General features: G+C 46.9%; 11 protein-coding genes across 11 annotated transcripts; all 11 read right to left on the reverse strand.

Annotated features, from left to right (window-relative positions):
* Positions 1-2,851: 2,851 nt before the first annotated feature.
* LOC134803138 (histone H2B) lies at positions 2,852-3,390 on the reverse strand. The gene has a single exon (XM_063775843.1). The coding sequence runs from the start codon at positions 3,227-3,229 to the stop codon at positions 2,852-2,854; it is 378 nt and encodes a 125-aa protein (XP_063631913.1). The 5' UTR covers positions 3,230-3,390.
* Positions 3,391-4,077: 687 nt separating this feature from the next.
* LOC134803192 (histone H2A) lies at positions 4,078-4,479 on the reverse strand. The gene has a single exon (XM_063775894.1). It carries the CDS (start codon positions 4,450-4,452, stop codon positions 4,078-4,080), a length of 375 nt encoding a protein of 124 aa, XP_063631964.1. The 5' UTR covers positions 4,453-4,479.
* Positions 4,480-5,009: 530 nt separating this feature from the next.
* On the reverse strand, positions 5,010-5,932 carry LOC134803185 (histone H1C-like). Its single transcript, XM_063775888.1, has one exon. The coding sequence runs from the start codon at positions 5,930-5,932 to the stop codon at positions 5,255-5,257; it is 678 nt and encodes a 225-aa protein (XP_063631958.1). The 3' UTR covers positions 5,010-5,254.
* Positions 5,933-13,772: 7,840 nt separating this feature from the next.
* On the reverse strand, positions 13,773-22,313 carry LOC134803568 (uncharacterized). The gene is made up of 3 exons (XM_063776366.1): positions 21,968-22,313; positions 15,069-15,425; positions 13,773-14,089 (listed from the first exon to the last, which is right to left on the reverse strand). Exons 1-3 carry the CDS (start codon positions 22,272-22,274, stop codon positions 13,773-13,775), a joined length of 981 nt encoding a protein of 326 aa, XP_063632436.1. The 5' UTR covers positions 22,275-22,313.
* Positions 16,545-17,083, reverse strand: LOC134803203 (histone H2B). Its single transcript, XM_063775901.1, has one exon. The coding sequence runs from the start codon at positions 16,920-16,922 to the stop codon at positions 16,545-16,547; it is 378 nt and encodes a 125-aa protein (XP_063631971.1). The 5' UTR covers positions 16,923-17,083.
* On the reverse strand, positions 17,771-18,172 carry LOC134803205 (histone H2A). Its single transcript, XM_063775903.1, has one exon. The coding sequence runs from the start codon at positions 18,143-18,145 to the stop codon at positions 17,771-17,773; it is 375 nt and encodes a 124-aa protein (XP_063631973.1). The 5' UTR covers positions 18,146-18,172.
* LOC134803199 (histone H1C-like) lies at positions 18,703-19,625 on the reverse strand. Its single transcript, XM_063775898.1, has one exon. It carries the CDS (start codon positions 19,623-19,625, stop codon positions 18,948-18,950), a length of 678 nt encoding a protein of 225 aa, XP_063631968.1. The 3' UTR covers positions 18,703-18,947.
* Positions 22,314-23,196: 883 nt separating the features above from the next.
* LOC134803202 (histone H3) lies at positions 23,197-23,647 on the reverse strand. The gene has a single exon (XM_063775900.1). The coding sequence runs from the start codon at positions 23,605-23,607 to the stop codon at positions 23,197-23,199; it is 411 nt and encodes a 136-aa protein (XP_063631970.1). The 5' UTR covers positions 23,608-23,647.
* A 1,086-nt stretch (positions 23,648-24,733) lies between these two features.
* LOC134803139 (histone H2B) lies at positions 24,734-25,272 on the reverse strand. Its single transcript, XM_063775844.1, has one exon. It carries the CDS (start codon positions 25,109-25,111, stop codon positions 24,734-24,736), a length of 378 nt encoding a protein of 125 aa, XP_063631914.1. The 5' UTR covers positions 25,112-25,272.
* Positions 25,273-25,959: 687 nt separating this feature from the next.
* Positions 25,960-26,361, reverse strand: LOC134803204 (histone H2A). The gene has a single exon (XM_063775902.1). The coding sequence runs from the start codon at positions 26,332-26,334 to the stop codon at positions 25,960-25,962; it is 375 nt and encodes a 124-aa protein (XP_063631972.1). The 5' UTR covers positions 26,335-26,361.
* Positions 26,362-26,891: 530 nt separating this feature from the next.
* LOC134803201 (histone H1C-like) lies at positions 26,892-27,814 on the reverse strand. The gene has a single exon (XM_063775899.1). The coding sequence runs from the start codon at positions 27,812-27,814 to the stop codon at positions 27,137-27,139; it is 678 nt and encodes a 225-aa protein (XP_063631969.1). The 3' UTR covers positions 26,892-27,136.
* Between the last annotated feature and the right edge of the window lie 167 nt (positions 27,815-27,981).

Below are 27,981 nucleotides of genomic sequence, written 5' to 3' on the forward strand. Positions count from 1 at the left end.
TGGTGGGTAACGTGGAGTTTTGGGTTGTGTTGTTGTGTTCGTCGCGTCGTTGTTTTTCATTTCATTACCATTTGGGCTTTTTGTTATCTTAGCGTACGTATTTGTGCTTTTTGGTGTAGGTTTTGGTTTACTTTGTTGTTCCGTGTTCTCTGTGGTGTTTTGGATGGGCGTTGATTCTGTTCGGTTGGTTTCCCTTGTATTCTTTTGGATGGCCGTTTTTGAATTGGCGAACTCTTGCGTTTTGATAGGCATTTTTGCTATGGTAGGTATTTTTTCGATATTGTGATTCGCCTTGTTTTTGTTTGGGTTGGTTGATGCTATTGGGGCTTCTGGTATGGTCTGTTTTTCTTGCTGCATTGTGTGTTTTGTTTCTTGTATATGTGTCTTCTCTGTAGTTAACTTTATTTCTGTTGTTACGTCGTCTTTATAGAAGAAATCACTGGCCTTTATTCTTCCTTCGCTGTGTGACCTTTGATGTACTGACATTGTTTCTCGTATTGTATTTGGGGAGGGGCGGACGCAGGTTTTCTTCTCTTCTTGTGCGGGAGGGCTGTCCCCCTCTGCTATTCTTTCTCTTTTTTTGTTTACGGTGTGGGATTGTTGTGGTAACAGGGGTTTTGCTTGCGGGGTGCGTGGCGGTTGGGTGTAGGAGGGGCCCATGATTTTGAGGACCATTTCTACTTCCGGCGTTAGCGCCTCGTTGTCTCCGTTTACGAAGTCTATCATGTCTGTGTATCTCTTTGCCCAATTTATCAGTCCTGGTGTCATGAGGCCTTCTAGCTTGGTCAGCATCGCCTTGTCTCTCATGTTACTAGTGACTTGGATCCTTTTTTTGTGTGGGTTTTGTTCTCCGGATCTCTTATTGTGTGCGTTCATTGTCGTGCTTTCTTTTGTTTCGATTGAGGACGTCTCATCGCCTTTTTCTGCGGGTAGAGTCTCGTTTTTGTCTGACTTTTGTTCATTTTTGGAATTTTCTGTAAGCATTTCGTGGTTTCCTATGGTCCCCTCTCTTTTATGGGGGCGTCGTAGTGGTACTTGCGTTTCATTTCGCGGTCTACGGGGGGTTTCTAGAGTGTCTAGGAACTCTTCATAGTCACTTTCTGAGTTTGCTTTCGCGGAGTCGCTCGAATGATTCCATTTACTACTGCATTCGCTCGGGATACTAGAGTCACCTGTTTTAGGGGTGCTGCTTGTTGTGATGGGTGAGTCTGATCTGCTTTCGTTCCCCTCTGCGGGGCCTTTCTGTGGTTGCATGTTGCTTGCTGCCAGGTTTTCCATTGTTGGGTTTAATTTTTCTATTGGTTTTCCGATTTCGTCTGGAATTCTATTTTCCGGCGATTTATTTTGGACTTCGGACGTACAGGTTTCCATTTCGCGTGTTTTCCGATTTTTTCCCGTAATTTAGGCTCATAAACCAATTTTTAGTGTCTATTTTTCACTTAATTTATTATAAAGTCAACTGTCTTTAGAATCCCGCTGTTAAAAGTCACGCACTTGGGCACCTTTAATTGCTAAAAACAGCGCGGACGCACAAATAAAATCACTACGCGCGCGCGGGCGACGGATCGCTGGCCAGCGCGGCCCGGCAAACTCGCGTCGATGCTCGGGGCCTCCCGGCAAACTCGCGTCGAGGCTCAGGGGCTACGCGCGACGGCGGGCGGGCGGTCGCGGCCGCCGCGAGGCGGCGCGGGCTACGTTCGACTTCGCGCGCGGGCGCGGTCGATTTTCGGAGCGCTACAGTAGGACACGCTTACTCGATATCGCTGCGAAACGGGAACTGAGAACGAAAAATTGCCCCGCGAGCGTCTTTTATATGTGCTCGTCGTCGGAAAGGGACGGAGTTAGTGTCCGTGTGAGCGAGATAGGTCTATAAAATTCACATACACGTCCGTCCCCCATGCCATGCCCCTCTTCCTTTCTCACAAACACGATTTCTGATTACATTAACATTGTTGAAATATTAATACTTTTTATTATATACTTACTTACATTTTATATATATATTTATTTTTAACAAATATGTGACCGATTTAAGTTAGCTAACTCAACCTAACCTAACCTAGGAGTTAGCTTATTAAATTCGGCAGAGTTAAGTTAGGTCTGGTTCAAAATAACAATATTTGACAGAGTTAGGTTAGCTAACCTAACCTAACTCCGCGGAACCTAACTTAATCTGACCTAACTCGATCGAACCTAACTTAACCTGACCTAACTCGATCGAACCTAACTTAACCTGACCTAACTCGATCGAACCTAACTTATTATAATATTTTTTTTTTTAATTACATAACTCAAACGTAACCTAACTTCGCGAAACCTAACCTAACCTAACTTATTTAGTAATTGTAACTTGATTAGCAATTTTAATATAACAAAACTTCCGTGAGAGACACGGACATATTAAATATATATTAAGAACGGTTCACTCGCGTATTTTAAGTCGAAAAAAAAAAAAAAAAAAAAAAAAAAACGCTCGGAATGTGAAACACCGCCGTACCGAGGAGTATCATCAGGTGCTTGCACTTGCTTTTGGAGGATACATGAGTAATATATTTAATTGTAACTTGAACCTAACCTATATTATTATTACATACGTGTTGATTGGTAATGTGTAAACAAATTATATTTAATTGATTTTTATCGACCGATTGACACCGTATGCACGGTTAGAAACTTCCTATATTATTTTCTGAACGTATTTGTGGCCCTGAAAAGGGCCTTTTTGGTTGATGTACAAACCACACTCTCAAAGCGTGTCGTGTGTCGTCGCAATACGAACTACCTAAACCCATTACACTAAAAGTGTATTGAGAAGACAGCAGACCGCATACGTACGAGGAACGACGTACGCTTACTTGGAGCTGGTGTACTTGGTGACGGCCTTGGTGCCTTCACTGACGGCGTGCTTGGCGAGCTCACCGGGCAGCAAGAGCCTCACGGAGGTCTGCACCTCCCTGCTGGTGATGGTGGACCTCTTGTTGTAGTGAGCGAGGCGGGAGGCCTCGGCGGCGATGCGCTCGAAGATATCGTTCACGAACGAGTTCATGATCGACATGGCCTTGCTGGAGATACCGGTGTCGGGGTGGACCTGCTTGAGCACCTTGTAGATGTAGATGGCGTAGCTCTCCTTGCGCTTATGCTTCTTCTTTTTCTTAGAGTCCGACTTGGAGATGTTCTTCTGGGCCTTGCCGGATTTCTTGGCGGCCTTACCGCTAGTCTTGGGTGGCATTGTGATATACTTAGTTAGTTAGATGCTTACAGTACGAGAGTCGAACTGGAAATGTAAAAATTTTTTTAGGATCGCTATTTTTGTTAGCGCAGCGAACGGGAAATAGGGGATTAAAGATCGAGCGTCGCGCTCGCGGTATCTCGACCAATAGCGTTCGTGTATCATTAGTATCGTCGTCGATCGGCATGGTGGGGAGTGCGAGCGCGTGTTGATATTACTTTACTTACATATTAATTAGTCATATTATTAATAAATAAATATCACCCGCCTGATGTGCGATGTATGATAAATAATAATAATAATGAGTTAACTAACCAACCAAAATATATTTGAAATCGTAGCTTATTTGATAACTATTGTTGTTGTTGTTGTTGTTGTTACAAGTGACACATTGCTGTAGCTGAGCAAGTAGGTGTAATATCTGTCTGCTGAGCCATCCATCACAGCATAATTGAAAGTCTAGAGAGTCGGAGGACACATAGAGACAATAAACGTAATAAATAATAAAAAGGGGATGAGTGTGTATACATTCCGCCAAATATTTCTCTACGAATATCGAATATAAGTATCTATCTAATCTCATTATAATTCATTCATAATTTATAGATCTATCGAAAAAATGAATGACATCATATACGTATGCGTTATGCCATGAAACTTATAAAGTTTACACAGAATCATATTGTGGCCCTGAAAAGGGCCTTTTGTAACGGTCACTCGGGCGGGCGGGAATATAACAGAGGCCGCGTGCGTTACAAGGTGTACGCACGAGACAAATGTACACATCCACACCAATCGCCGGGTGCTACCGCTAGAGATGGATGTAGCCAGAAGAGAAGTGTGGACACTTAAGCCTTCTTCTCGGTCTTCTTGGGCAGGAGCACGGCCTGAATGTTAGGCAGCACACCACCCTGGGCGATGGTCACACCGGAGAGGAGCTTGTTCAACTCTTCGTCGTTGCGGATCGCCAGCTGGAGATGCCTAGGGATGATTCTGGTCTTCTTGTTGTCGCGAGCGGCGTTGCCTGCCAACTCGAGAACTTCAGCGGCCAGGTATTCCATGACGGCGGCCAGGTACACCGGGGCACCGGCACCGACGCGCTCGGCGTAGTTGCCCTTGCGTAGAAGCCTGTGGATACGGCCGACGGGGAACTGGAGTCCGGCACGGTTAGAACGGGACTTTGCCTTTCCCTTAACCTTGCCACCTTTACCGCGTCCAGACATGTTTAAAGAGATTAAAGTTTAGTTTACACACAACGAACGAACCAACGAGAGCACGTATTGCACGTGAGTGAGTCGGGACAAGAATATTTTTTTTCGCCATGCGCGCCCTAAGCTATATAGTCTCACGGAGCGCGCTGATAGTGGGGATATAACGAGCCGACATAACACGAGACCGATCGACCAATCAACGCCCCGAGTGCAAGAGCGCGAATTAGAGAGAGATAGAGATAAAATAAAAACAATAAATAAATTAAATTAACAAAATATTCTATAAGTAAGTTCTATATCTATAGGCATATACATATGTATGTATGTATGTATGTGTATAGATAACTAAATATTGTTTGAAATGTAAGACTTCATCATCATATCATATTATGTGTAAATTCATGATTCATGAAAACCTAATCTAATATATCCGTCTATCAGTGAGATCATCATCATCATATTGATGACTTTTGTGCCTTGAGATTCGACTTTTTCCGATGCCGATCCGAACACCTATTGTTGTATGTTTATAACTTAGATTTTTGTTGATCAATCAATCAATCGATCGATCGACTCTTGTATGTGCTCATTGCAATGAAACAGAGGCGATATGAACCTTTGAATACATTTGTTAGCCCTGAAAAGGGCTTTTTGATGTGCGTATAACGCGCACAGGCGTATGACGTGAGTCGAGAAGAGGCGACACGTCGTCGTCGTATAATATTTATAGCAACGACAATCGACATCTCCTCTACCATCACGACTACTACCGCGACCGATGTAAGGACGACGACGACAATATGGCGCAGTCTTCTTACTTCTTCGAGGCAGCCTTCTTAGCGGCGGGCTTCGCTTTGGGAGCGGCCGCAGCCTTCTTCGGCTTGGGAGCTTTAGGCTTCTTGGTCGGCGGCTTCGCGGTCTTCTTGGCCTTAGGCGCGGCGGCGCTCTTGCCCTTGGCGGGGGTGGAAGGTTTCTTCGCTGCGGGCTTCTTTTTGGCGGCGGCGGCCTTCTTGTCCTTCGTGGCGGCCTTAGGCTTGGCCGGGGATGCGGCGGCCTTCTTAGCCTTAGCGGGCTTTGCTGCGGCGGGCTTCTTAGCGGCGGCTGATGATTTAGCGCTAGATTTCTTGGCCGCGGCGGGCTTCTTGCCGGCGGATGATGTCTTCGACTCCAGTTTGAACGAACCGGACGCGCCCTTGCCTTTGGTCTGTATGAGTGCGCCGGATTCGACTGCGCTCTTCAAATATTTTCTGATGAAAGGTGCCAGTTTCTCGGCGTCGACCTTGTACTGGGCGGCGATGTATTTCTTGATAGCCTGCAGGGACGAACCGCTCCTCTCCTTCAGCTCCTTGATGGCGCTGTTAACCATCTCGGACGTCTTAGGGTGGGTGGGCTTCGCCTTAGGCTTCTTAGCGCCTGCGGAGGCGGACGCCTTAGGCTTCTTCGCGGGCGTCGCCGGGGCGGGAGCGTCGGCTGCAACTGCGGTATCGGCCATATTTAAAAAAAAAAGTAAAATAGGATGTGTAGTTACAAATTAGTAAATCGCACGAACGATCTGCGCAAAGAGAGAGAACAGCGGACGCGTGTAAGCGGAGCGCTGCGCTGGCGAGTACTAAACACTCCTATTGCGCAGGATCATCTCACACTCCCCCTTGGGGGGCGTGGGGAGGCCATGTCAGGGCGAGGCCCTTTTTGGCGGTTTCTATCGCGGGCTGTGGCGACAGCCCGGTCTGTTTTGCCGACGTTTAGGTTGTCGGGTTTTCTCTTTCTTCCTTCTTCTTCTTTCTTCTTCTGTTGGCCATCATGGCATGGTGGTCATGTTGGCCAATCTGCGGCATTGTGGTTCCTAGGGGTCTGGTGTTGGTGGCACGAGCTCGCGCGGTTGGGCTCGTGCACGGTGGGCTTCTGGAGGGCGGGCGTGGAGGGGGGCGATCCCCTGCAGCAGCGGGTGTTGCGATGAGTCGGCACGGTCGAACATCCTGCGCGCAAGTTGTCCGATGAATTCGTCCAGGCTCGGGTGCTTCATGTCCCTATAGAGCGTTGCGTTTCGCACTCCGCGTGGGGCTCTAACGATCGCTCTGAGGCTGAGCGTCTCCTGCGCTCTGAGTCTCCGCCTGTTTGACTCCGCCGTCCTGGCATACCAGGCAGGAGCCGCGTACGTCAGCCTCGATCGGATGTAAGTCTTGTAGATCCCCAGCTTCGTGCGAATGGGGAGGCTGCTGTGGAGCACTGGACGAAGTAGGGTGCGCGCAGTTTTCGCTCGCCTCACTACCTCCTCGGTGTGCTGCTTCATAGTGAGGCCCCTGTCTATGGTGACCCCTAGGTACTTTGCTGTGTGCTGCCACTGGATCTCCTCGCCTAGGAGCTTCAGTGGCGGTGGATGGTGTGCTGCTCCCGTGAGGAGCGCTTGGGTCTTGCCGACGTTCACTGAGAGCCGCCATTTGGTCAGCCACTCTGGTAGGGCGTCAAGCTGGCGCTGGATCTTGCGTGCGGCGTGGGTCGGTGAGATGGACGACGCGTAGTACGCCGCGTCGTCCGCGAACAGGCCCAGCTTGACGTCGCCGACCACCGGGATGTCATCAGTGAACCAGGCGTAGCAAGATGGTGAGAGGCAGCTTCCTTGTGGAACTCCCGCGAGGATCGGGCGTGCTGAGGATAGGGCGTCCTCAACTGCCACTTGGAAGCTTCTGTCCGTGAGGAAGGAGCTGATGACGCGTACTACTCGACGTGGGGCCGAAGACGTTGACAGCTTAGCTAGCAGGCCCTCATGCCAGACTCTGTCAAACGCCTTCTCCATATCCAGGAACACCGCGACGATATGCTCCTTCTGATTCATCCTCTCGCCCATGAAGGAGAGGACTCTTGTCAGCTGCAAAGTTGTGGAGTGTTCTGACCGAAATCCGAATTGCTCCGGCCTCGGCACGATGTGTGGCTGTAGTCTTCCTAGCAGGAGCCTCTCGAAGACTTTGGACAGGGTACTGAGCAGAGTGATCGGCCGGTAACTCTCCGGCCTTCCTCTGTCCTTCCCCGGTTTCGGCAGCATGATGACCCGGCCAAGTTTCCAGGTCTTCGGAAAGTGGCCCGAGCGCATGATCCCATTGAACAGGCGTGTCACCGCCACGATGGTGTGCTGCGGCAGGTGACGAAGCGCCATGTTCGGGATCGAATCGGCGCCCGGGGCCTTCTTCGGGTTGGTTCTTCTGGTTGCGCGTCTAACTTGGCCGTGTGAGAAGAAGACCGGGTCCTCCTCTGCATTCGGCGGTTGCTCTAAGTACCCTGCCAGTTGCTCCTCCACCTCCCTCGCGTGGTCCGCATTTGTAGCAGGGTTCGGTTGGAACGTTCGCTCCAGGACGTCCGCGAACAGTTCTGCCCTCTCTTCGGCCTTGTAGTGGAGCGCTCCCCTCTCGTCCACGAGTGGCCTTACTGCCTCTTTGTTTGTTCCCAATTGCCTGCATAGACGGTGAATGGAGGGCATGTCTTCGTCTATGCTGGCAATGTGGGTCTCCCAATCAGCTGCTGCATTGTTCCGCAGCTCAATCTTCACCTTCTCCACTAGGTTGTTGAGCTCGGTCTTCAGGGTGGGGCAGCGAGTTTGTTGCCATCTCCTTCTCAGCTGGCGTTTCCGCAGGATGAGTGCCTGGATCTCCGCGGGGAGGGGCTTGAACCTCTCGCCCTCGGGGATGGTGTGCGAGGAGGATTCTAACGCCAGCTGTATGTTGTCGGTGATGGCTTTGGCTGCGGCTTCAACTTCCTCAGCGGTGGAGACTGGTCCGACTTGAGGGTTCTGCAGTGCTTCTGTGAAGGCCCCCCAGTTGGTCTTCCGCCTCGACTTCCTCCTCGGGACGGAATATGGGGCCGCTTCTATAGTCATGAGTACTGGTCGGTGGTCCGACGGAAGGTCTGGCAGTACTTCCATGTTCAACGTGGCATTGCAGTCGTTGTGGACTGCGAAGTCAATGATGTCGCTGGTTCCTTGGCCATCTGCGTGTCGTGTAGGCTCCCCTGGTCCTGTGACATCGTAGTTTGCGTCCATTATCACGCTGTACAGCGTTCTGCCGGCAGCGTTTATTCTTGATGAGTTCCAGGCAGTGTGCTTTGCGTTCCAGTCCCCTGCCAGGATGGTCGGCCCTGAGGACTGGAACAGTGCACGGAGATCTGCTCTTAGGCGGCTGGTCGGGTGCTGTGGGGGTCTGTAGACGGTGTAGAGCCGGAGGTCTCCATCGGCCACCCTAATGTCGACTCCGAGCGCTGTGAAGGAGTCATAGGGCACGAAGTCGACAGGCTGGTGGATGATGGTTCTGCGGACCATCACGGCGACTCCGCGGAACGGGTATCCCTGCTGGTTTGTTTCGTTCCGCTGGTATACTACGTAGCCCCCCATCTTGAGGTCTCTCTTGGCGAACGTTTCGCTGACCAGCAATATGTCCACATTCTGCTCTCTGAGGAAGTGACGGAGCAGGGCTTCCTTGCTGGTCAGCGATTGCGCATTCCAGAAAACTACCCTCAGTTTACGGTTGAATGCTAGCTGAGGGTAATGCTATCCTGAGGGCCTTGGCGACCGCTTGTGGTCCCTGGGCTGCAGCAGCTTGGAGCAAGGCGGCTATCATAGCCGCCAGGTCTTGGCCATCAGCCGGTGGGGCTGGTGTTCCGGCTGGTGCCTCTTCTTTGGAAGGAGGAGGAGCTTCCGCCGTCTTCTTCTTCTTCTTCTTTTTGTTCGCCTTCTTCTTGTTGGGGGCCGTGGCTGGTGGTTGGTCCCGGCCGCCCCGCTGTGTAGGAGCGTTTGCCGCCGCCATTAGGGACGCTGGCGCTGACTCCTCCACTTGGGGCTTGGGGACGCTGGCCCTCGTCTCAGGCCCCGGCTTCTTGGGTGTTGGGCGGGATTTTGCCCCAGCTTTCCAGAGTCTGAATTCCCTCAGGAAAACAGGGCATCTTCTGTAGTTCGCGGGATGGGGGCCCGCGCAGTTGGCGCAAGTGCATAGCTGGTCCTTGGGCCTTGGGCATTCGGCTGCTGGGTGGGAGCCTGCACAGCGGACGCACTTCTGCGGTCTGTGGCAGCCTTTGGAGTGATGGCGGAACCCCTGGCACCTGTGACACTGTGCAGGCCCGCTTTTGCCCCTCCATGCTTCAATCCTCACCGAGTTCATATAGAGGAGCTCAGTTACCCGGTAGAAGTGTGTGAAGTCTCGGGGGGGTCCGGCGAGCTGTATGAAGTATATACAGCCCGGTTTTCCCCCTCTCGCGTTTATCTGTTTGGCGTACTCGACCGGGTAGCCGAGCCCCTCGCACGCCTTCTTGATTTCTTCAACTGGTGTGTCGGATGGGAGACCGCGCAGTGCCACCTTCATACGCTTCTCCTTATCCAGCTGGTATACGTGCCACTCCAGCGGCACCCCTGCTTGCTCCAGTTTCTCTAGGTGGTTGTATACGCATCTATATTCGTCAGCGGTTTGGGGTTCAAAGCGAACTCCTTTCCCCAAATTTTTGGAGTTCGCTGGTCTTCCTAGTTCCTTGGCGATGTCTTCGCAAACTTTGTACCATTGGGGCAACACCGCCGCCTCGATGTGCGGGTACTTTTCTTTGCGCGGCTGTTGTGGTGGTTGGGGTTGCTGCTGCGCCTTCTTCTGCTTCTTGGGCACCTCGGCTGTATTTGCCGCGGCGGCTTTGGAAGCATATGAGGTCTGCGGGTCTGCTTGTGGCGGGGGCCCCAGGTTGGTGTGGGGCTCTTTGCTGGGTCCGGCTGCTGGTGGTTGCAGTTCCGCTGAGATGGGCTTCTGTGATGGGGGGTCCATTGCGGGGGGGCCCTGCTTGGTGGCTGGCCCTTCCGGTGGGGGGCTTGGTTGTAGCTGAGGTTCTGGTAGGGGCTCCGGTGGCTTGGGGCCCTGTCTCTGCTGCCTTTTAGGTTTGTGTCGCTGTGGTTGGGGCTCCTCTTGCGGGGGGCCCTGCTTCAGTTGTGGCTCCTTAGGTGAGGGGGGCGTCGTTTGCGAGGCTGGGGCCTCGGCTGCCATGGGTCGTGGTGGTTGGGGTTCCTCTTGCGGGGGGCCCTGCTCCTGTAGCGGGAAGACTTCTAGCCTCCTCTGGACCACCCCCTTCAGTCCGCATCTCACCAGGATTGAGGTGGGAGACGGGGCCTTCCAGGGGGCGATCATTGGGGGAGGCTGGTGTTGCTGCTGTGCGGGTGGTGTCCGCGGTGCATCGCCTCCTGCGGACCTAGATCGGCGGCGCAGTCTTGGGTCCCTCGGTGGCGTCGGCTTGTTGCAGGGTCTCTTCTGTTCTTGCCCCTGCGCTGGGCTCTCGACTGGTCTCTTTGGCGGCCTCAGTACGGCCGGGTTGGCCCTCAGGAACTCCAGGAATGGGAGGTCCTCGGGCTGGAGCTCTGTATGCATCCCTAGTAGATGGGATGAAATGCGGATGTAGGCGGCCATCCACGCCTTCAGGCCCGCCGATGCCAGTTCGGTCCCCATCATATGGGCCACTACAATCGTGTCAGATTGTAGTAGGTCCATTGGGGACTCGGGAGGGCCAGCGGGCGACACGGGCGAGAAGGGCCGCGTCGTCGGTTCCGGCAAAAGCTGGTCCGCTGTTTCCGTTGCTTCTGTGTCCTCAGGCCCCTCCAGGGCGGGGGTAGGGGCGCGGGAGGCGGGGGCGTCGCCGGCGGTGAACTCGGCGAGGTCTGGGTCCTCGCTGCCCTCCAGTGAGCCGGGGTCAAATCCGGGGGGTAGTTGGAAAAACCCTGATCCCCAACTACCCTCCATGTCCACCGGTGGCAGCGGTGATGCTCCCCGCCTCCGCGATGTCGATCTTGTTGATGAGGGTAGACCGCGAGACCGAGATCGCGGTCTACCCACGCGTTTCTTCTTTTCTTCCTCCATATGAAGGCGGCTTTTCGGGTTCGCGCGACGCTCGTCGCCGCCGGCTAAGCCAGTCCCCACATTCCCTCTCCCGGGGCGTCCGTTTTAGCGGGACCGGGATCGGGAGATGCGGCGAGGGCACACCAACGACGATGGCTCTGGTAACTACGCTGTCCCCTCCGGCGGGTGCCGGGCCGCGTTATTCGTCTATTTATTTATAATAAATAAATGTCGAATTGCGAGTGCAGTTGTACGTCCGAACGCTATGACTCCGAATGCTCACTCCTATTGGGGGCGCCACCTATTATATATATACTCCGGCTTAACCGTAACGCAGACCCTCATGTCGCGGGACGTTTTCTCGTAATAACACTTCCAACTTTTCACTTACTCGTTTATGATTAAACTAAATTTATAGTGAATTATATTATAATGATTATAATAAAATTGCACATGTATATTCTTTATGAATTGATATATCTATTTTAATAGAAGTTTTAAGTTTTGGAACGGCGTTAAACGAATGAGGTAACTTTACTTTTGGTATTATAGGTTGCGGACACCTCGGGTCTGTTTAAAAAGTGATTTTTCTTAATTAAAATCACATTTAACACTATTATGTGTCTTCCGGTTAAAAGCGAAGATACCATAGATATATGTGACACAATAACAATAGTAGAAAATTATAGTTATAATGTTATTTTGACTTGTTGTATTCACTGTCGTAAAACAGCCGTACCGCGCGACTTGGATTGCCTACTACGTTCAGCGGTTTGCTCTCTGTTGGTACACCGATGTAAAACGGGATAGGTATTTTATATTACGTTTATATAATTATGTTCTATTATAAATTACGATATCACCATTATCATGAATATTATTATAATTCTCACATGGTTAAACTCAACTCTCTTCTACCGAGGATCATACAAAGCGCGACACTCGACTCGGAGCGAGCGTGCGGGCATGGTAGGTAGAATCTCGTTTAGGTCAGGTATTTTATTTAGTTTTGGTCCGGCGTAAGTATTTATAATACATTAACGTATGATATTATTATCTGAATACGCCTAATATTAAATAAAACAGTAGTGTGTGTTGTTGAACTTAAGAATCTGTTTAGGTTGATATATTTATTTATATGTACTTACTTAATTATATTCATCATAGGAACACGAGAGAAGTCTTAGGCATACTGCTGAGTTACTATCATGTATGTTACCCATTTATTTATATATATAATTAAGTTAATATTAATATTTTTTCTAGTCCAGTCTCTCTATATTTACCTACCTTTCATGGGGGAGTGGGTGAGGTGATGGTGGATGTCCCTGTCTGTTTTATGCACTATTTGCGAATCCTTTACCTAATTGGGCAGTTCATCCTGGTAATTCGTCGTTATCAGTAGAGTAGGTCACAGCCTCACAGGTGTCAGGTGAGAGTGATGTAAAAGGTGGTGTGTCTGTGTGTGCGGGTTGCATGTGATTGTTTTAAAAGTATATATGGTGTTATTATTAGTAAAACTAACTAAGAATTGAGCGAGTTAAGTGTGAGAAATACATTGGATGGATTTGAAAAACGTGAGTACTTAATACATACATAATGATATAAAATATGTACTTTAATACCTACTTATTTAGGTTTGGGTTAGGGCGATGCTAGTCGATATGCTATGCGAGATGCTAGGCGAAGATGATGATGATGATGAATGATGATGATGATGATGATGATGATGGATGATTCTTGAAGAGAGGGAGAAAGAAATATGCTGTACTGGGAGGTGGTTAATCTATATATGTACTTATGCCTATTTTATACGAGTACATAGGTAGGTAGGTACATACCTATATTCTACAAGCTGTATTCGGCAAGGTCTACTTACTAATAATTAAGTTAAGTTAAATTTGCTTGGTGTACATTAATAATTGTGACGTAGGTACACAATGATGTGCGAGATCGGAATCTAAAGATTTAAAGATATATCTAGCTTGCTCTAGTATCAATATTATTATTAGCACACAAGAGGTTAAATAACAACTTTAAAGCCCTTTGCTTGTAAAACAAACAAAAATAACTAAGTACATACCTATATAAATTAAGTACATATTATAATTGTTGTTTTAGAGAGAGAGAGCTGGGCTGGCGTCAAACCACCGAAGCGGCGAACGAGATGGCTGCTTGCTGTTACAAGTTAGAAAATTGGACTTGCGGTGCGGGGTAAGTAAGATATCATTATATATAAATGTACTGACAGTGATATAGATAGATAGATAGATAGATATATATATATATTTTGGAGATATAGATCGATTGATTGTTTGTCCGTCTGTGTCGCTACTGAAACTTTGTATTGTAATCGCGTAGGTATCATAGAATTATTTGCGGCCCTGAAAAGGGCCTTTTTGTATTTGCGTACTACGGTAATACATGCGTTAGTACATATTACACGATGTCGCGCGCGGCGGGCAGGCAGCGCAAGCAGCAGAGCGCTTAACCACCGAAACCGTAGAGGGTGCGGCCCTGACGCTTCAGAGCGTAGACGACGTCCATGGCGGTGACGGTCTTCCTCTTGGCGTGCTCGGTGTAGGTGACCGCGTCACGGATCACGTTCTCGAGGAACACCTTGAGAACACCGCGGGTCTCCTCGTAGATCAGACCGGAGATACGCTTGACGCCACCTCTGCGGGCGAGACGACGGATGGCGGGCTTGGTGATACCCTGGATGTTATCACGGAGCACCTTCCTGTGACGCTTGGCTCCTCCTTTCCCCAGACCTTTACCTCCCTTACCGCGACCGGTCATTGCGACTTTTAGTTGAGATTAGACTTCTCAGATTAGAATACACGGAACACGACACACGACTTGCGGCGCGCGTCGACACGAGTGGAATAACAGGCGAGCCACGACCTGGTGCGATATTTATACGCTTTACCCTATTGCGGGGCGACGGGGGACGGGGTTAGAGATATCGGAGCATTAATATTTTTTGATTTACTTTTCATTCATTCATTCATTCATGAAATATACATACTTAATATAATATTGATAAATAATTTCATATGATATGGTTATTTACATTCATTTTGGGGATTTAAATAAATATCTACTTCATATTACTATTACAATAACTGCGACCGGCTCACGGAAGAGTGTAACTCTCTCTATTTCATTCTCCTCTAATATTTTTGTAAGCATTCAGTTAGTGGTAATAATTTTGTCGATATATAAAATTTGAATTTTCTATCTTGGTAAATCTATATTATTATGTCTTCACATACTTAGCGCGTAATATCATATCACGAATTTAATTCACTTTCCTTCCTTCCTTCCTTCCTTCTTTCCATTTTACTACACTACAAATTCTTATACTGGAAACAGGTTCGTAAATAAATAATATTATTATTTGTCTCGTGTTTCGCGGTTAATTGTATATGTATATGTACATAATATATATATATAGAGAGAGGTATACTACATCACCAGTATAGTATACTAATAGTGATCGATCGATTTATCTTCGTTTATCAGTGTTAGTTCAAAGAAACATTTGTTAATTTTCGAATCATGTGTGGCCCTGAAAAGGGCCTTTTGATATATATGACGGAAGCGTCACGTTCGCATGTCCAGGCGCAAAACGCGTGGTACAAAATATATAATAGATATAATGTAACCGCCGTATATGCGTTCGCGCAGACTGCATTCGGTGACGTAGCTCCGTGCCGGTTTAGGCACGTTCACCGCGGATCCTGCGAGCCAGCTGGATGTCCTTGGGCATGATGGTCACACGCTTGGCGTGGATGGCGCACAGGTTGGTGTCCTCGAAGAGACCTACTAGGTAAGCCTCGCTGGCCTCCTGGAGAGCCATAACGGCAGAGCTCTGGAAGCGCAGGTCGGTCTTGAAGTCCTGAGCGATCTCACGCACCAGACGGTGGAAGGGCAGCTTGCGGATCAGAAGCTCGGTGCTCTTCTGGTAGCGACGGATCTCACGGAGGGCGACGGTGCCGGGCCTGTAACGATGGGGCTTCTTGACGCCCCCGGTGGCTGGCGCGCTCTTGCGGGCCGCCTTGGTGGCGAGCTGTTTACGGGGCGCTTTACCACCGGTGGATTTACGAGCGGTCTGCTTGGTACGGGCCATTTCGAAAAATTACTACGATACGCGTGTACGTTACGTTAACGAGTCACGAGAGGGAATAAACGAAAAATTGCCCCGCGAGCGTCTTTTATATGTGCTCGTCGTCGGAAAGGGACGGAGTTAGTGTCCGTGTGAGCGAGATAGGTCTATAAAATTCACATACACGTCCGTCCCCCATGCCATGCCCCTCTTCCTTTCTCACAAACACGATTTCTGATTACAATAACATTGTTGAAATATTAATACTTTTTATTATATACTTACTTACATTTTATATATATATTTATTTTTAACAAATATGTGACCGATTTAAGTTAGCTAACTCAACCTAACCTAACCTAGGAGTTAGCTTATTAAATTCGGCAGAGTTAAGTTAGGTCTGGTTCAAAATAACAATATTTGACAGAGTTAGGTTAGCTAACCTAACCTAACTCCGCGGAACCTAACTTAATCTGACCTAACTCGATCGAACCTAACTTAACCTGACCTAACTCGATCGAACCTAACTTAACCTGACCTAACTCGATCGAACCTAACTTATTATAATATTTTTTTTTTTAATTACATAACTCAAACGTAACCTAACTTCGCGAAACCTAACCTAACCTAACTTATTTAGTAATTGTAACTTGATTAGCAATTTTAATATAACAAAACTTCCGTGAGAGACACGGACATATTAAATATATATTAAGAACGGTTCACTCGCGTATTTTAAGTCGAAAAAAAAAAAAAAAAAAAAAAAAAAACGCTCGGAATGTGAAACACCGCCGTACCGAGGAGTATCATCAGGTGCTTGCACTTGCTTTTGGAGGATACATGAGTAATATATTTAATTGTAACTTGAACCTAACCTATATTATTATTACATACGTGTTGATTGGTAATGTGTAAACAAATTATATTTAATTGATTTTTATCGACCGATTGACACCGTATGCACGGTTAGAAACTTCCTATATTATTTTCTGAACGTATTTGTGGCCCTGAAAAGGGCCTTTTTGGTTGATGTACAAACCACACTCTCAAAGCGTGTCGTGTGTCGTCGCAATACGAACTACCTAAACCCATTACACTAAAAGTGTATTGAGAAGACAGCAGACCGCATACGTACGAGGAACGACGTACGCTTACTTGGAGCTGGTGTACTTGGTGACGGCCTTGGTGCCTTCACTGACGGCGTGCTTGGCGAGCTCACCGGGCAGCAAGAGCCTCACGGAGGTCTGCACCTCCCTGCTGGTGATGGTGGACCTCTTGTTGTAGTGAGCGAGGCGGGAGGCCTCGGCGGCGATGCGCTCGAAGATATCGTTCACGAACGAGTTCATGATCGACATGGCCTTGCTGGAGATACCGGTGTCGGGGTGGACCTGCTTGAGCACCTTGTAGATGTAGATGGCGTAGCTCTCCTTGCGCTTATGCTTCTTCTTTTTCTTAGAGTCCGACTTGGAGATGTTCTTCTGGGCCTTGCCGGATTTCTTGGCGGCCTTACCGCTAGTCTTGGGTGGCATTGTGATATACTTAGTTAGTTAGATGCTTACAGTACGAGAGTCGAACTGGAAATGTAAAAATTTTTTTAGGATCGCTATTTTTGTTAGCGCAGCGAACGGGAAATAGGGGATTAAAGATCGAGCGTCGCGCTCGCGGTATCTCGACCAATAGCGTTCGTGTATCATTAGTATCGTCGTCGATCGGCATGGTGGGGAGTGCGAGCGCGTGTTGATATTACTTTACTTACATATTAATTAGTCATATTATTAATAAATAAATATCACCCGCCTGATGTGCGATGTATGATAAATAATAATAATAATGAGTTAACTAACCAACCAAAATATATTTGAAATCGTAGCTTATTTGATAACTATTGTTGTTGTTGTTGTTGTTGTTACAAGTGACACATTGCTGTAGCTGAGCAAGTAGGTGTAATATCTGTCTGCTGAGCCATCCATCACAGCATAATTGAAAGTCTAGAGAGTCGGAGGACACATAGAGACAATAAACGTAATAAATAATAAAAAGGGGATGAGTGTGTATACATTCCGCCAAATATTTCTCTACGAATATCGAATATAAGTATCTATCTAATCTCATTATAATTCATTCATAATTTATAGATCTATCGAAAAAATGAATGACATCATATACGTATGCGTTATGCCATGAAACTTATAAAGTTTACACAGAATCATATTGTGGCCCTGAAAAGGGCCTTTTGTAACGGTCACTCGGGCGGGCGGGAATATAACAGAGGCCGCGTGCGTTACAAGGTGTACGCACGAGACAAATGTACACATCCACACCAATCGCCGGGTGCTACCGCTAGAGATGGATGTAGCCAGAAGAGAAGTGTGGACACTTAAGCCTTCTTCTCGGTCTTCTTGGGCAGGAGCACGGCCTGAATGTTAGGCAGCACACCACCCTGGGCGATGGTCACACCGGAGAGGAGCTTGTTCAACTCTTCGTCGTTGCGGATCGCCAGCTGGAGATGCCTAGGGATGATTCTGGTCTTCTTGTTGTCGCGAGCGGCGTTGCCTGCCAACTCGAGAACTTCAGCGGCCAGGTATTCCATGACGGCGGCCAGGTACACCGGGGCACCGGCACCGACGCGCTCGGCGTAGTTGCCCTTGCGTAGAAGCCTGTGGATACGGCCGACGGGGAACTGGAGTCCGGCACGGTTAGAACGGGACTTTGCCTTTCCCTTAACCTTGCCACCTTTACCGCGTCCAGACATGTTTAAAGAGATTAAAGTTTAGTTTACACACAACGAACGAACCAACGAGAGCACGTATTGCACGTGAGTGAGTCGGGACAAGAATATTTTTTTTCGCCATGCGCGCCCTAAGCTATATAGTCTCACGGAGCGCGCTGATAGTGGGGATATAACGAGCCGACATAACACGAGACCGATCGACCAATCAACGCCCCGAGTGCAAGAGCGCGAATTAGAGAGAGATAGAGATAAAATAAAAACAATAAATAAATTAAATTAACAAAATATTCTATAAGTAAGTTCTATATCTATAGGCATATACATATGTATGTATGTATGTATGTGTATAGATAACTAAATATTGTTTGAAATGTAAGACTTCATCATCATATCATATTATGTGTAAATTCATGATTCATGAAAACCTAATCTAATATATCCGTCTATCAGTGAGATCATCATCATCATATTGATGACTTTTGTGCCTTGAGATTCGACTTTTTCCGATGCCGATCCGAACACCTATTGTTGTATGTTTATAACTTAGATTTTTGTTGATCAATCAATCAATCGATCGATCGACTCTTGTATGTGCTCATTGCAATGAAACAGAGGCGATATGAACCTTTGAATACATTTGTTAGCCCTGAAAAGGGCTTTTTGATGTGCGTATAACGCGCACAGGCGTATGACGTGAGTCGAGAAGAGGCGACACGTCGTCGTCGTATAATATTTATAGCAACGACAATCGACATCTCCTCTACCATCACGACTACTACCGCGACCGATGTAAGGACGACGACGACAATATGGCGCAGTCTTCTTACTTCTTCGAGGCAGCCTTCTTAGCGGCGGGCTTCGCTTTGGGAGCGGCCGCAGCCTTCTTCGGCTTGGGAGCTTTAGGCTTCTTGGTCGGCGGCTTCGCGGTCTTCTTGGCCTTAGGCGCGGCGGCGCTCTTGCCCTTGGCGGGGGTGGAAGGTTTCTTCGCTGCGGGCTTCTTTTTGGCGGCGGCGGCCTTCTTGTCCTTCGTGGCGGCCTTAGGCTTGGCCGGGGATGCGGCGGCCTTCTTAGCCTTAGCGGGCTTTGCTGCGGCGGGCTTCTTAGCGGCGGCTGATGATTTAGCGCTAGATTTCTTGGCCGCGGCGGGCTTCTTGCCGGCGGATGATGTCTTCGACTCCAGTTTGAACGAACCGGACGCGCCCTTGCCTTTGGTCTGTATGAGTGCGCCGGATTCGACTGCGCTCTTCAAATATTTTCTGATGAAAGGTGCCAGTTTCTCGGCGTCGACCTTGTACTGGGCGGCGATGTATTTCTTGATAGCCTGCAGGGACGAACCGCTCCTCTCCTTCAGCTCCTTGATGGCGCTGTTAACCATCTCGGACGTCTTAGGGTGGGTGGGCTTCGCCTTAGGCTTCTTAGCGCCTGCGGAGGCGGACGCCTTAGGCTTCTTCGCGGGCGTCGCCGGGGCGGGAGCGTCGGCTGCAACTGCGGTATCGGCCATATTTAAAAAAAAAAGTAAAATAGGATGTGTAGTTACAAATTAGTAAATCGCACGAACGATCTGCGCAAAGAGAGAGAACAGCGGACGCGTGTAAGCGGAGCGCTGCGCTGGCGAGTACTAAACACTCCTATTGGGGGCGCCACCTATTATATATATACTCCGGCTTAACCGTAACGCAGACCCTCATGTCGCGGGACGTTTTCTCGTAATAACACTTCCAACTTTTCACTTACTCGTTTATGATTAAACTAAATTTATAGTGAATTATATTATAATGATTATAATAAAATTGCACATGTATATTCTTTATGAATTGATATATCTATTTTAATAGAAGTTTTAAGTTTTGGAACGGCGTTAAACGAATGAGGTAACTTTACTTTTGGTATTATAGGTTGCGGACACCTCGGGTCTGTTTAAAAAGTGATTTTTCTTAATTAAAATCACATTTAACACTATTATGTGTCTTCCGGTTAAAAGCGAAGATACCATAGATATATGTGACACAATAACAATAGTAGAAAATTATAGTTATAATGTTATTTTGACTTGTTGTATTCACTGTCGTAAAACAGCCGTACCGCGCGACTTGGATTGCCTACTACGTTCAGCGGTTTGCTCTCTGTTGGTACACCGATGTAAAACGGGATAGGTATTTTATATTACGTTTATATAATTATGTTCTATTATAAATTACGATATCACCATTATCATGAATATTATTATAATTCTCACATGGTTAAACTCAACTCTCTTCTACCGAGGATCATACAAAGCGCGACACTCGACTCGGAGCGAGCGTGCGGGCATGGTAGGTAGAATCTCGTTTAGGTCAGGTATTTTATTTAGTTTTGGTCCGGCGTAAGTATTTATAATACATTAACGTATGATATTATTATCTGAATACGCCTAATATTAAATAAAACAGTAGTGTGTGTTGTTGAACTTAAGAATCTGTTTAGGTTGATATATTTATTTATATGTACTTACTTAATTATATTCATCATAGGAACACGAGAGAAGTCTTAGGCATACTGCTGAGTTACTATCATGTATGTTACCCATTTATTTATATATATAATTAAGTTAATATTAATATTTTTTCTAGTCCAGTCTCTCTATATTTACCTACCTTTCATGGGGGAGTGGGTGAGGTGATGGTGGATGTCCCTGTCTGTTTTATGCACTATTTGCGAATCCTTTACCTAATTGGGCAGTTCATCCTGGTAATTCGTCGTTATCAGTAGAGTAGGTCACAGCCTCACAGGTGTCAGGTGAGAGTGATGTAAAAGGTGGTGTGTCTGTGTGTGCGGGTTGCATGTGATTGTTTTAAAAGTATATATGGTGTTATTATTAGTAAAACTAACTAAGAATTGAGCGAGTTAAGTGTGAGAAATACATTGGATGGATTTGAAAAACGTGAGTACTTAATACATACATAATGATATAAAATATGTACTTTAATACCTACTTATTTAGGTTTGGGTTAGGGCGATGCTAGTCGATATGCTATGCGAGATGCTAGGCGAAGATGATGATGATGATGAATGATGATGATGATGATGATGATGATGGATGATTCTTGAAGAGAGGGAGAAAGAAATATGCTGTACTGGGAGGTGGTTAATCTATATATGTACTTATGCCTATTTTATACGAGTACATAGGTAGGTAGGTACATACCTATATTCTACAAGCTGTATTCGGCAAGGTCTACTTACTAATAATTAAGTTAAGTTAAATTTGCTTGGTGTACATTAATAATTGTGACGTAGGTACACAATGATGTGCGAGATCGGAATCTAAAGATTTAAAGATATATCTAGCTTGCTCTAGTATCAATATTATTATTAGCACACAAGAGGTTAAATAACAACTTTAAAGCCCTTTGCTTGTAAAACAAACAAAAATAACTAAGTACATACCTATATAAATTAAGTACATATTATAATTGTTGTTTTAGAGAGAGAGAGCTGGGCTGGCGTCAAACCACCGAAGCGGCGAACGAGATGGCTGCTTGCTGTTACAAGTTAGAAAATTGGACTTGCGGTGCGGGGTAAGTAAGATATCATTATATATAAATGTACTGACAGTGATATAGATAGATAGATAGATAGATAGATAGATATATATATATATTTTGGAGATATAGATCGATTGATTGTTTGTCCGTCTGTGTCGCTACTGAAACTTTGTATTGTAATCGCGTAGGTATCATAGAATTATTTGCGGCCCTGAAAAGGGCCTTTTTGTATTTGCGTACTACGGTAATACATGCGTTAGTACATATTACACGATGTCGCGCGCGGCGGGCAGGCAGCGCAAGCAGCAGAGCGCTTAACCACCGAAACCGTAGAGGGTGCGGCCCTGACGCTTCAGAGCGTAGACGACGTCCATGGCGGTGACGGTCTTCCTCTTGGCGTGCTCGGTGTAGGTGACCGCGTCACGGATCACGTTCTCGAGGAACACCTTGAGAACACCGCGGGTCTCCTCGTAGATCAGACCGGAGATACGCTTGACGCCACCTCTGCGGGCGAGACGACGGATGGCGGGCTTGGTGATACCCTGGATGTTATCACGGAGCACCTTCCTGTGACGCTTGGCTCCTCCTTTCCCCAGACCTTTACCTCCCTTACCGCGACCGGTCATTGCGACTTTTAGTTGAGATTAGACTTCTCAGATTAGAATACACGGAACACGACACACGACTTGCGGCGCGCGTCGACACGAGTGGAATAACAGGCGAGCCACGACCTGGTGCGATATTTATACGCTTTACCCTATTGCGGGGCGACGGGGGACGGGGTTAGAGATATCGGAGCATTAATATTTTTTGATTTACTTTTCATTCATTCATTCATTCATGAAATATACATACTTAATATAATATTGATAAATAATTTCATATGATATGGTTATTTACATTCATTTTGGGGATTTAAATAAATATCTACTTCATATTACTATTACAATAACTGCGACCGGCTCACGGAAGAGTGTAACTCTCTCTATTTCATTCTCCTCTAATATTTTTGTAAGCATTCAGTTAGTGGTAATAATTTTGTCGATATATAAAATTTGAATTTTCTATCTTGGTAAATCTATATTATTATGTCTTCACATACTTAGCGCGTAATATCATATCACGAATTTAATTCACTTTCCTTCCTTCCTTCCTTCCTTCTTTCCATTTTACTACACTACAAATTCTTATACTGGAAACAGGTTCGTAAATAAATAATATTATTATTTGTCTCGTGTTTCGCGGTTAATTGTATATGTATATGTACATAATATATATATATAGAGAGAGGTATACTACATCACCAGTATAGTATACTAATAGTGATCGATCGATTTATCTTCGTTTATCAGTGTTAGTTCAAAGAAACATTTGTTAATTTTCGAATCATGTGTGGCCCTGAAAAGGGCCTTTTGATATATATGACGGAAGCGTCACGTTCGCATGTCCAGGCGCAAAACGCGTGGTACAAAATATATAATAGATATAATGTAACCGCCGTATATGCGTTCGCGCAGACTGCATTCGGTGACGTAGCTCCGTGCCGGTTTAGGCACGTTCACCGCGGATCCTGCGAGCCAGCTGGATGTCCTTGGGCATGATGGTCACACGCTTGGCGTGGATGGCGCACAGGTTGGTGTCCTCGAAGAGACCTACTAGGTAAGCCTCGCTGGCCTCCTGGAGAGCCATAACGGCAGAGCTCTGGAAGCGCAGGTCGGTCTTGAAGTCCTGAGCGATCTCACGCACCAGACGCTGGAAGGGCAGCTTGCGGATCAGAAGCTCGGTGCTCTTCTGGTAGCGACGGATCTCACGGAGGGCGACGGTGCCGGGCCTGTAACGATGGGGCTTCTTGACGCCCCCGGTGGCTGGCGCGCTCTTGCGGGCCGCCTTGGTGGCGAGCTGTTTACGGGGCGCTTTACCACCGGTGGATTTACGAGCGGTCTGCTTGGTACGGGCCATTTCGAAAAATTACTACGATACGCGTGTACGTTACGTTAACGAGTCACGAGAGGGAATAAACGAAAAATTGCCCCGCGAGCGTCTTTTATATGTGCTCGTCGTCGGAAAGGGACGGAGTTAGTGTCCGTGTGAGCGAGATAGGTCTATAAAATTCACATACACGTCCGTCCCCCATGCCATGCCCCTCTTCCTTTCTCACAAACACGATTTCTGATTACAATAACATTGTTGAAATATTAATACTTTTTATTATATACTTACTTACATTTTATATATATATTTATTTTTAACAAATATGTGACCGATTTAAGTTAGCTAACTCAACCTAACCTAACCTAGGAGTTAGCTTATTAAATTCGGCAGAGTTAAGTTAGGTCTGGTTCAAAATAACAATATTTGACAGAGTTAGGTTAGCTAACCTAACCTAACTCCGCGGAACCTAACTTAATCTGACCTAACTCGATCGAACCTAACTTAACCTGACCTAACTCGATCGAACCTAACTTAACCTGACCTAACTCGATCGAACCTAACTTATTATAATATTTTTTTTTTTAATTACATAACTCAAACGTAACCTAACTTCGCGAAACCTAACCTAACCTAACTTATTTAGTAATTGTAACTTGATTAGCAATTTTAATATAACAAAACTTCCGTGAGAGACACGGACATATTAAATATATATTAAGAACGGTTCACTCGCGTATTTTAAGTCGAAAAAAAAAAAAAAAAAAAAAAAAAACGCTCGGAATGTGAAACACCGCCGTACCGAGGAGTATCATCAGGTGCTTGCACTTGCTTTTGGAGGATACATGAGTAATATATTTAATTGTAACTTGAACCTAACCTATATTATTATTACATACGTGTTGATTGGTAATGTGTAAACAAATTATATTTAATTGATTTTTATCGACCGATTGACACCGTATGCACGGTTAGAAACTTCCTATATTATTTTCTGAACGTATTTGTGGCCCTGAAAAGGGCCTTTTTGGTTGATGTACAAACCACACTCTCAAAGCGTGTCGTGTGTCGTCGCAATACGAACTACCTAAACCCATTACACTAAAAGTGTATTGAGAAGACAGCAGACCGCATACGTACGAGGAACGACGTACGCTTACTTGGAGCTGGTGTACTTGGTGACGGCCTTGGTGCCTTCACTGACGGCGTGCTTGGCGAGCTCACCGGGCAGCAAGAGCCTCACGGAGGTCTGCACCTCCCTGCTGGTGATGGTGGACCTCTTGTTGTAGTGAGCGAGGCGGGAGGCCTCGGCGGCGATGCGCTCGAAGATATCGTTCACGAACGAGTTCATGATCGACATGGCCTTGCTGGAGATACCGGTGTCGGGGTGGACCTGCTTGAGCACCTTGTAGATGTAGATGGCGTAGCTCTCCTTGCGCTTATGCTTCTTCTTTTTCTTAGAGTCCGACTTGGAGATGTTCTTCTGGGCCTTGCCGGATTTCTTGGCGGCCTTACCGCTAGTCTTGGGTGGCATTGTGATATACTTAGTTAGTTAGATGCTTACAGTACGAGAGTCGAACTGGAAATGTAAAAATTTTTTTAGGATCGCTATTTTTGTTAGCGCAGCGAACGGGAAATAGGGGATTAAAGATCGAGCGTCGCGCTCGCGGTATCTCGACCAATAGCGTTCGTGTATCATTAGTATCGTCGTCGATCGGCATGGTGGGGAGTGCGAGCGCGTGTTGATATTACTTTACTTACATATTAATTAGTCATATTATTAATAAATAAATATCACCCGCCTGATGTGCGATGTATGATAAATAATAATAATAATGAGTTAACTAACCAACCAAAATATATTTGAAATCGTAGCTTATTTGATAACTATTGTTGTTGTTGTTGTTGTTGTTACAAGTGACACATTGCTGTAGCTGAGCAAGTAGGTGTAATATCTGTCTGCTGAGCCATCCATCACAGCATAATTGAAAGTCTAGAGAGTCGGAGGACACATAGAGACAATAAACGTAATAAATAATAAAAAGGGGATGAGTGTGTATACATTCCGCCAAATATTTCTCTACGAATATCGAATATAAGTATCTATCTAATCTCATTATAATTCATTCATAATTTATAGATCTATCGAAAAAATGAATGACATCATATACGTATGCGTTATGCCATGAAACTTATAAAGTTTACACAGAATCATATTGTGGCCCTGAAAAGGGCCTTTTGTAACGGTCACTCGGGCGGGCGGGAATATAACAGAGGCCGCGTGCGTTACAAGGTGTACGCACGAGACAAATGTACACATCCACACCAATCGCCGGGTGCTACCGCTAGAGATGGATGTAGCCAGAAGAGAAGTGTGGACACTTAAGCCTTCTTCTCGGTCTTCTTGGGCAGGAGCACGGCCTGAATGTTAGGCAGCACACCACCCTGGGCGATGGTCACACCGGAGAGGAGCTTGTTCAACTCTTCGTCGTTGCGGATCGCCAGCTGGAGATGCCTAGGGATGATTCTGGTCTTCTTGTTGTCGCGAGCGGCGTTGCCTGCCAACTCGAGAACTTCAGCGGCCAGGTATTCCATGACGGCGGCCAGGTACACCGGGGCACCGGCACCGACGCGCTCGGCGTAGTTGCCCTTGCGTAGAAGCCTGTGGATACGGCCGACGGGGAACTGGAGTCCGGCACGGTTAGAACGGGACTTTGCCTTTCCCTTAACCTTGCCACCTTTACCGCGTCCAGACATGTTTAAAGAGATTAAAGTTTAGTTTACACACAACGAACGAACCAACGAGAGCACGTATTGCACGTGAGTGAGTCGGGACAAGAATATTTTTTTTCGCCATGCGCGCCCTAAGCTATATAGTCTCACGGAGCGCGCTGATAGTGGGGATATAACGAGCCGACATAACACGAGACCGATCGACCAATCAACGCCCCGAGTGCAAGAGCGCGAATTAGAGAGAGATAGAGATAAAATAAAAACAATAAATAAATTAAATTAACAAAATATTCTATAAGTAAGTTCTATATCTATAGGCATATACATATGTATGTATGTATGTATGTGTATAGATAACTAAATATTGTTTGAAATGTAAGACTTCATCATCATATCATATTATGTGTAAATTCATGATTCATGAAAACCTAATCTAATATATCCGTCTATCAGTGAGATCATCATCATCATATTGATGACTTTTGTGCCTTGAGATTCGACTTTTTCCGATGCCGATCCGAACACCTATTGTTGTATGTTTATAACTTAGATTTTTGTTGATCAATCAATCAATCGATCGATCGACTCTTGTATGTGCTCATTGCAATGAAACAGAGGCGATATGAACCTTTGAATACATTTGTTAGCCCTGAAAAGGGCTTTTTGATGTGCGTATAACGCGCACAGGCGTATGACGTGAGTCGAGAAGAGGCGACACGTCGTCGTCGTATAATATTTATAGCAACGACAATCGACATCTCCTCTACCATCACGACTACTACCGCGACCGATGTAAGGACGACGACGACAATATGGCGCAGTCTTCTTACTTCTTCGAGGCAGCCTTCTTAGCGGCGGGCTTCGCTTTGGGAGCGGCCGCAGCCTTCTTCGGCTTGGGAGCTTTAGGCTTCTTGGTCGGCGGCTTCGCGGTCTTCTTGGCCTTAGGCGCGGCGGCGCTCTTGCCCTTGGCGGGGGTGGAAGGTTTCTTCGCTGCGGGCTTCTTTTTGGCGGCGGCGGCCTTCTTGTCCTTCGTGGCGGCCTTAGGCTTGGCCGGGGATGCGGCGGCCTTCTTAGCCTTAGCGGGCTTTGCTGCGGCGGGCTTCTTAGCGGCGGCTGATGATTTAGCGCTAGATTTCTTGGCCGCGGCGGGCTTCTTGCCGGCGGATGATGTCTTCGACTCCAGTTTGAACGAACCGGACGCGCCCTTGCCTTTGGTCTGTATGAGTGCGCCGGATTCGACTGCGCTCTTCAAATATTTTCTGATGAAAGGTGCCAGTTTCTCGGCGTCGACCTTGTACTGGGCGGCGATGTATTTCTTGATAGCCTGCAGGGACGAACCGCTCCTCTCCTTCAGCTCCTTGATGGCGCTGTTAACCATCTCGGACGTCTTAGGGTGGGTGGGCTTCGCCTTAGGCTTCTTAGCGCCTGCGGAGGCGGACGCCTTAGGCTTCTTCGCGGGCGTCGCCGGGGCGGGAGCGTCGGCTGCAACTGCGGTATCGGCCATATTTAAAAAAAAAAGTAAAATAGGATGTGTAGTTACAAATTAGTAAATCGCACGAACGATCTGCGCAAAGAGAGAGAACAGCGGACGCGTGTAAGCGGAGCGCTGCGCTGGCGAGTACTAAACACTCCTATTGCGCAGGGTCATCTCACACTCCCCCTTGGGGGGCG

This window comes from Cydia splendana, chromosome 26 (assembly GCF_910591565.1).
Source record: "Cydia splendana chromosome 26, ilCydSple1.2, whole genome shotgun sequence".
Lineage (NCBI taxonomy): Eukaryota > Metazoa > Arthropoda > Insecta > Lepidoptera > Tortricidae > Cydia > Cydia splendana.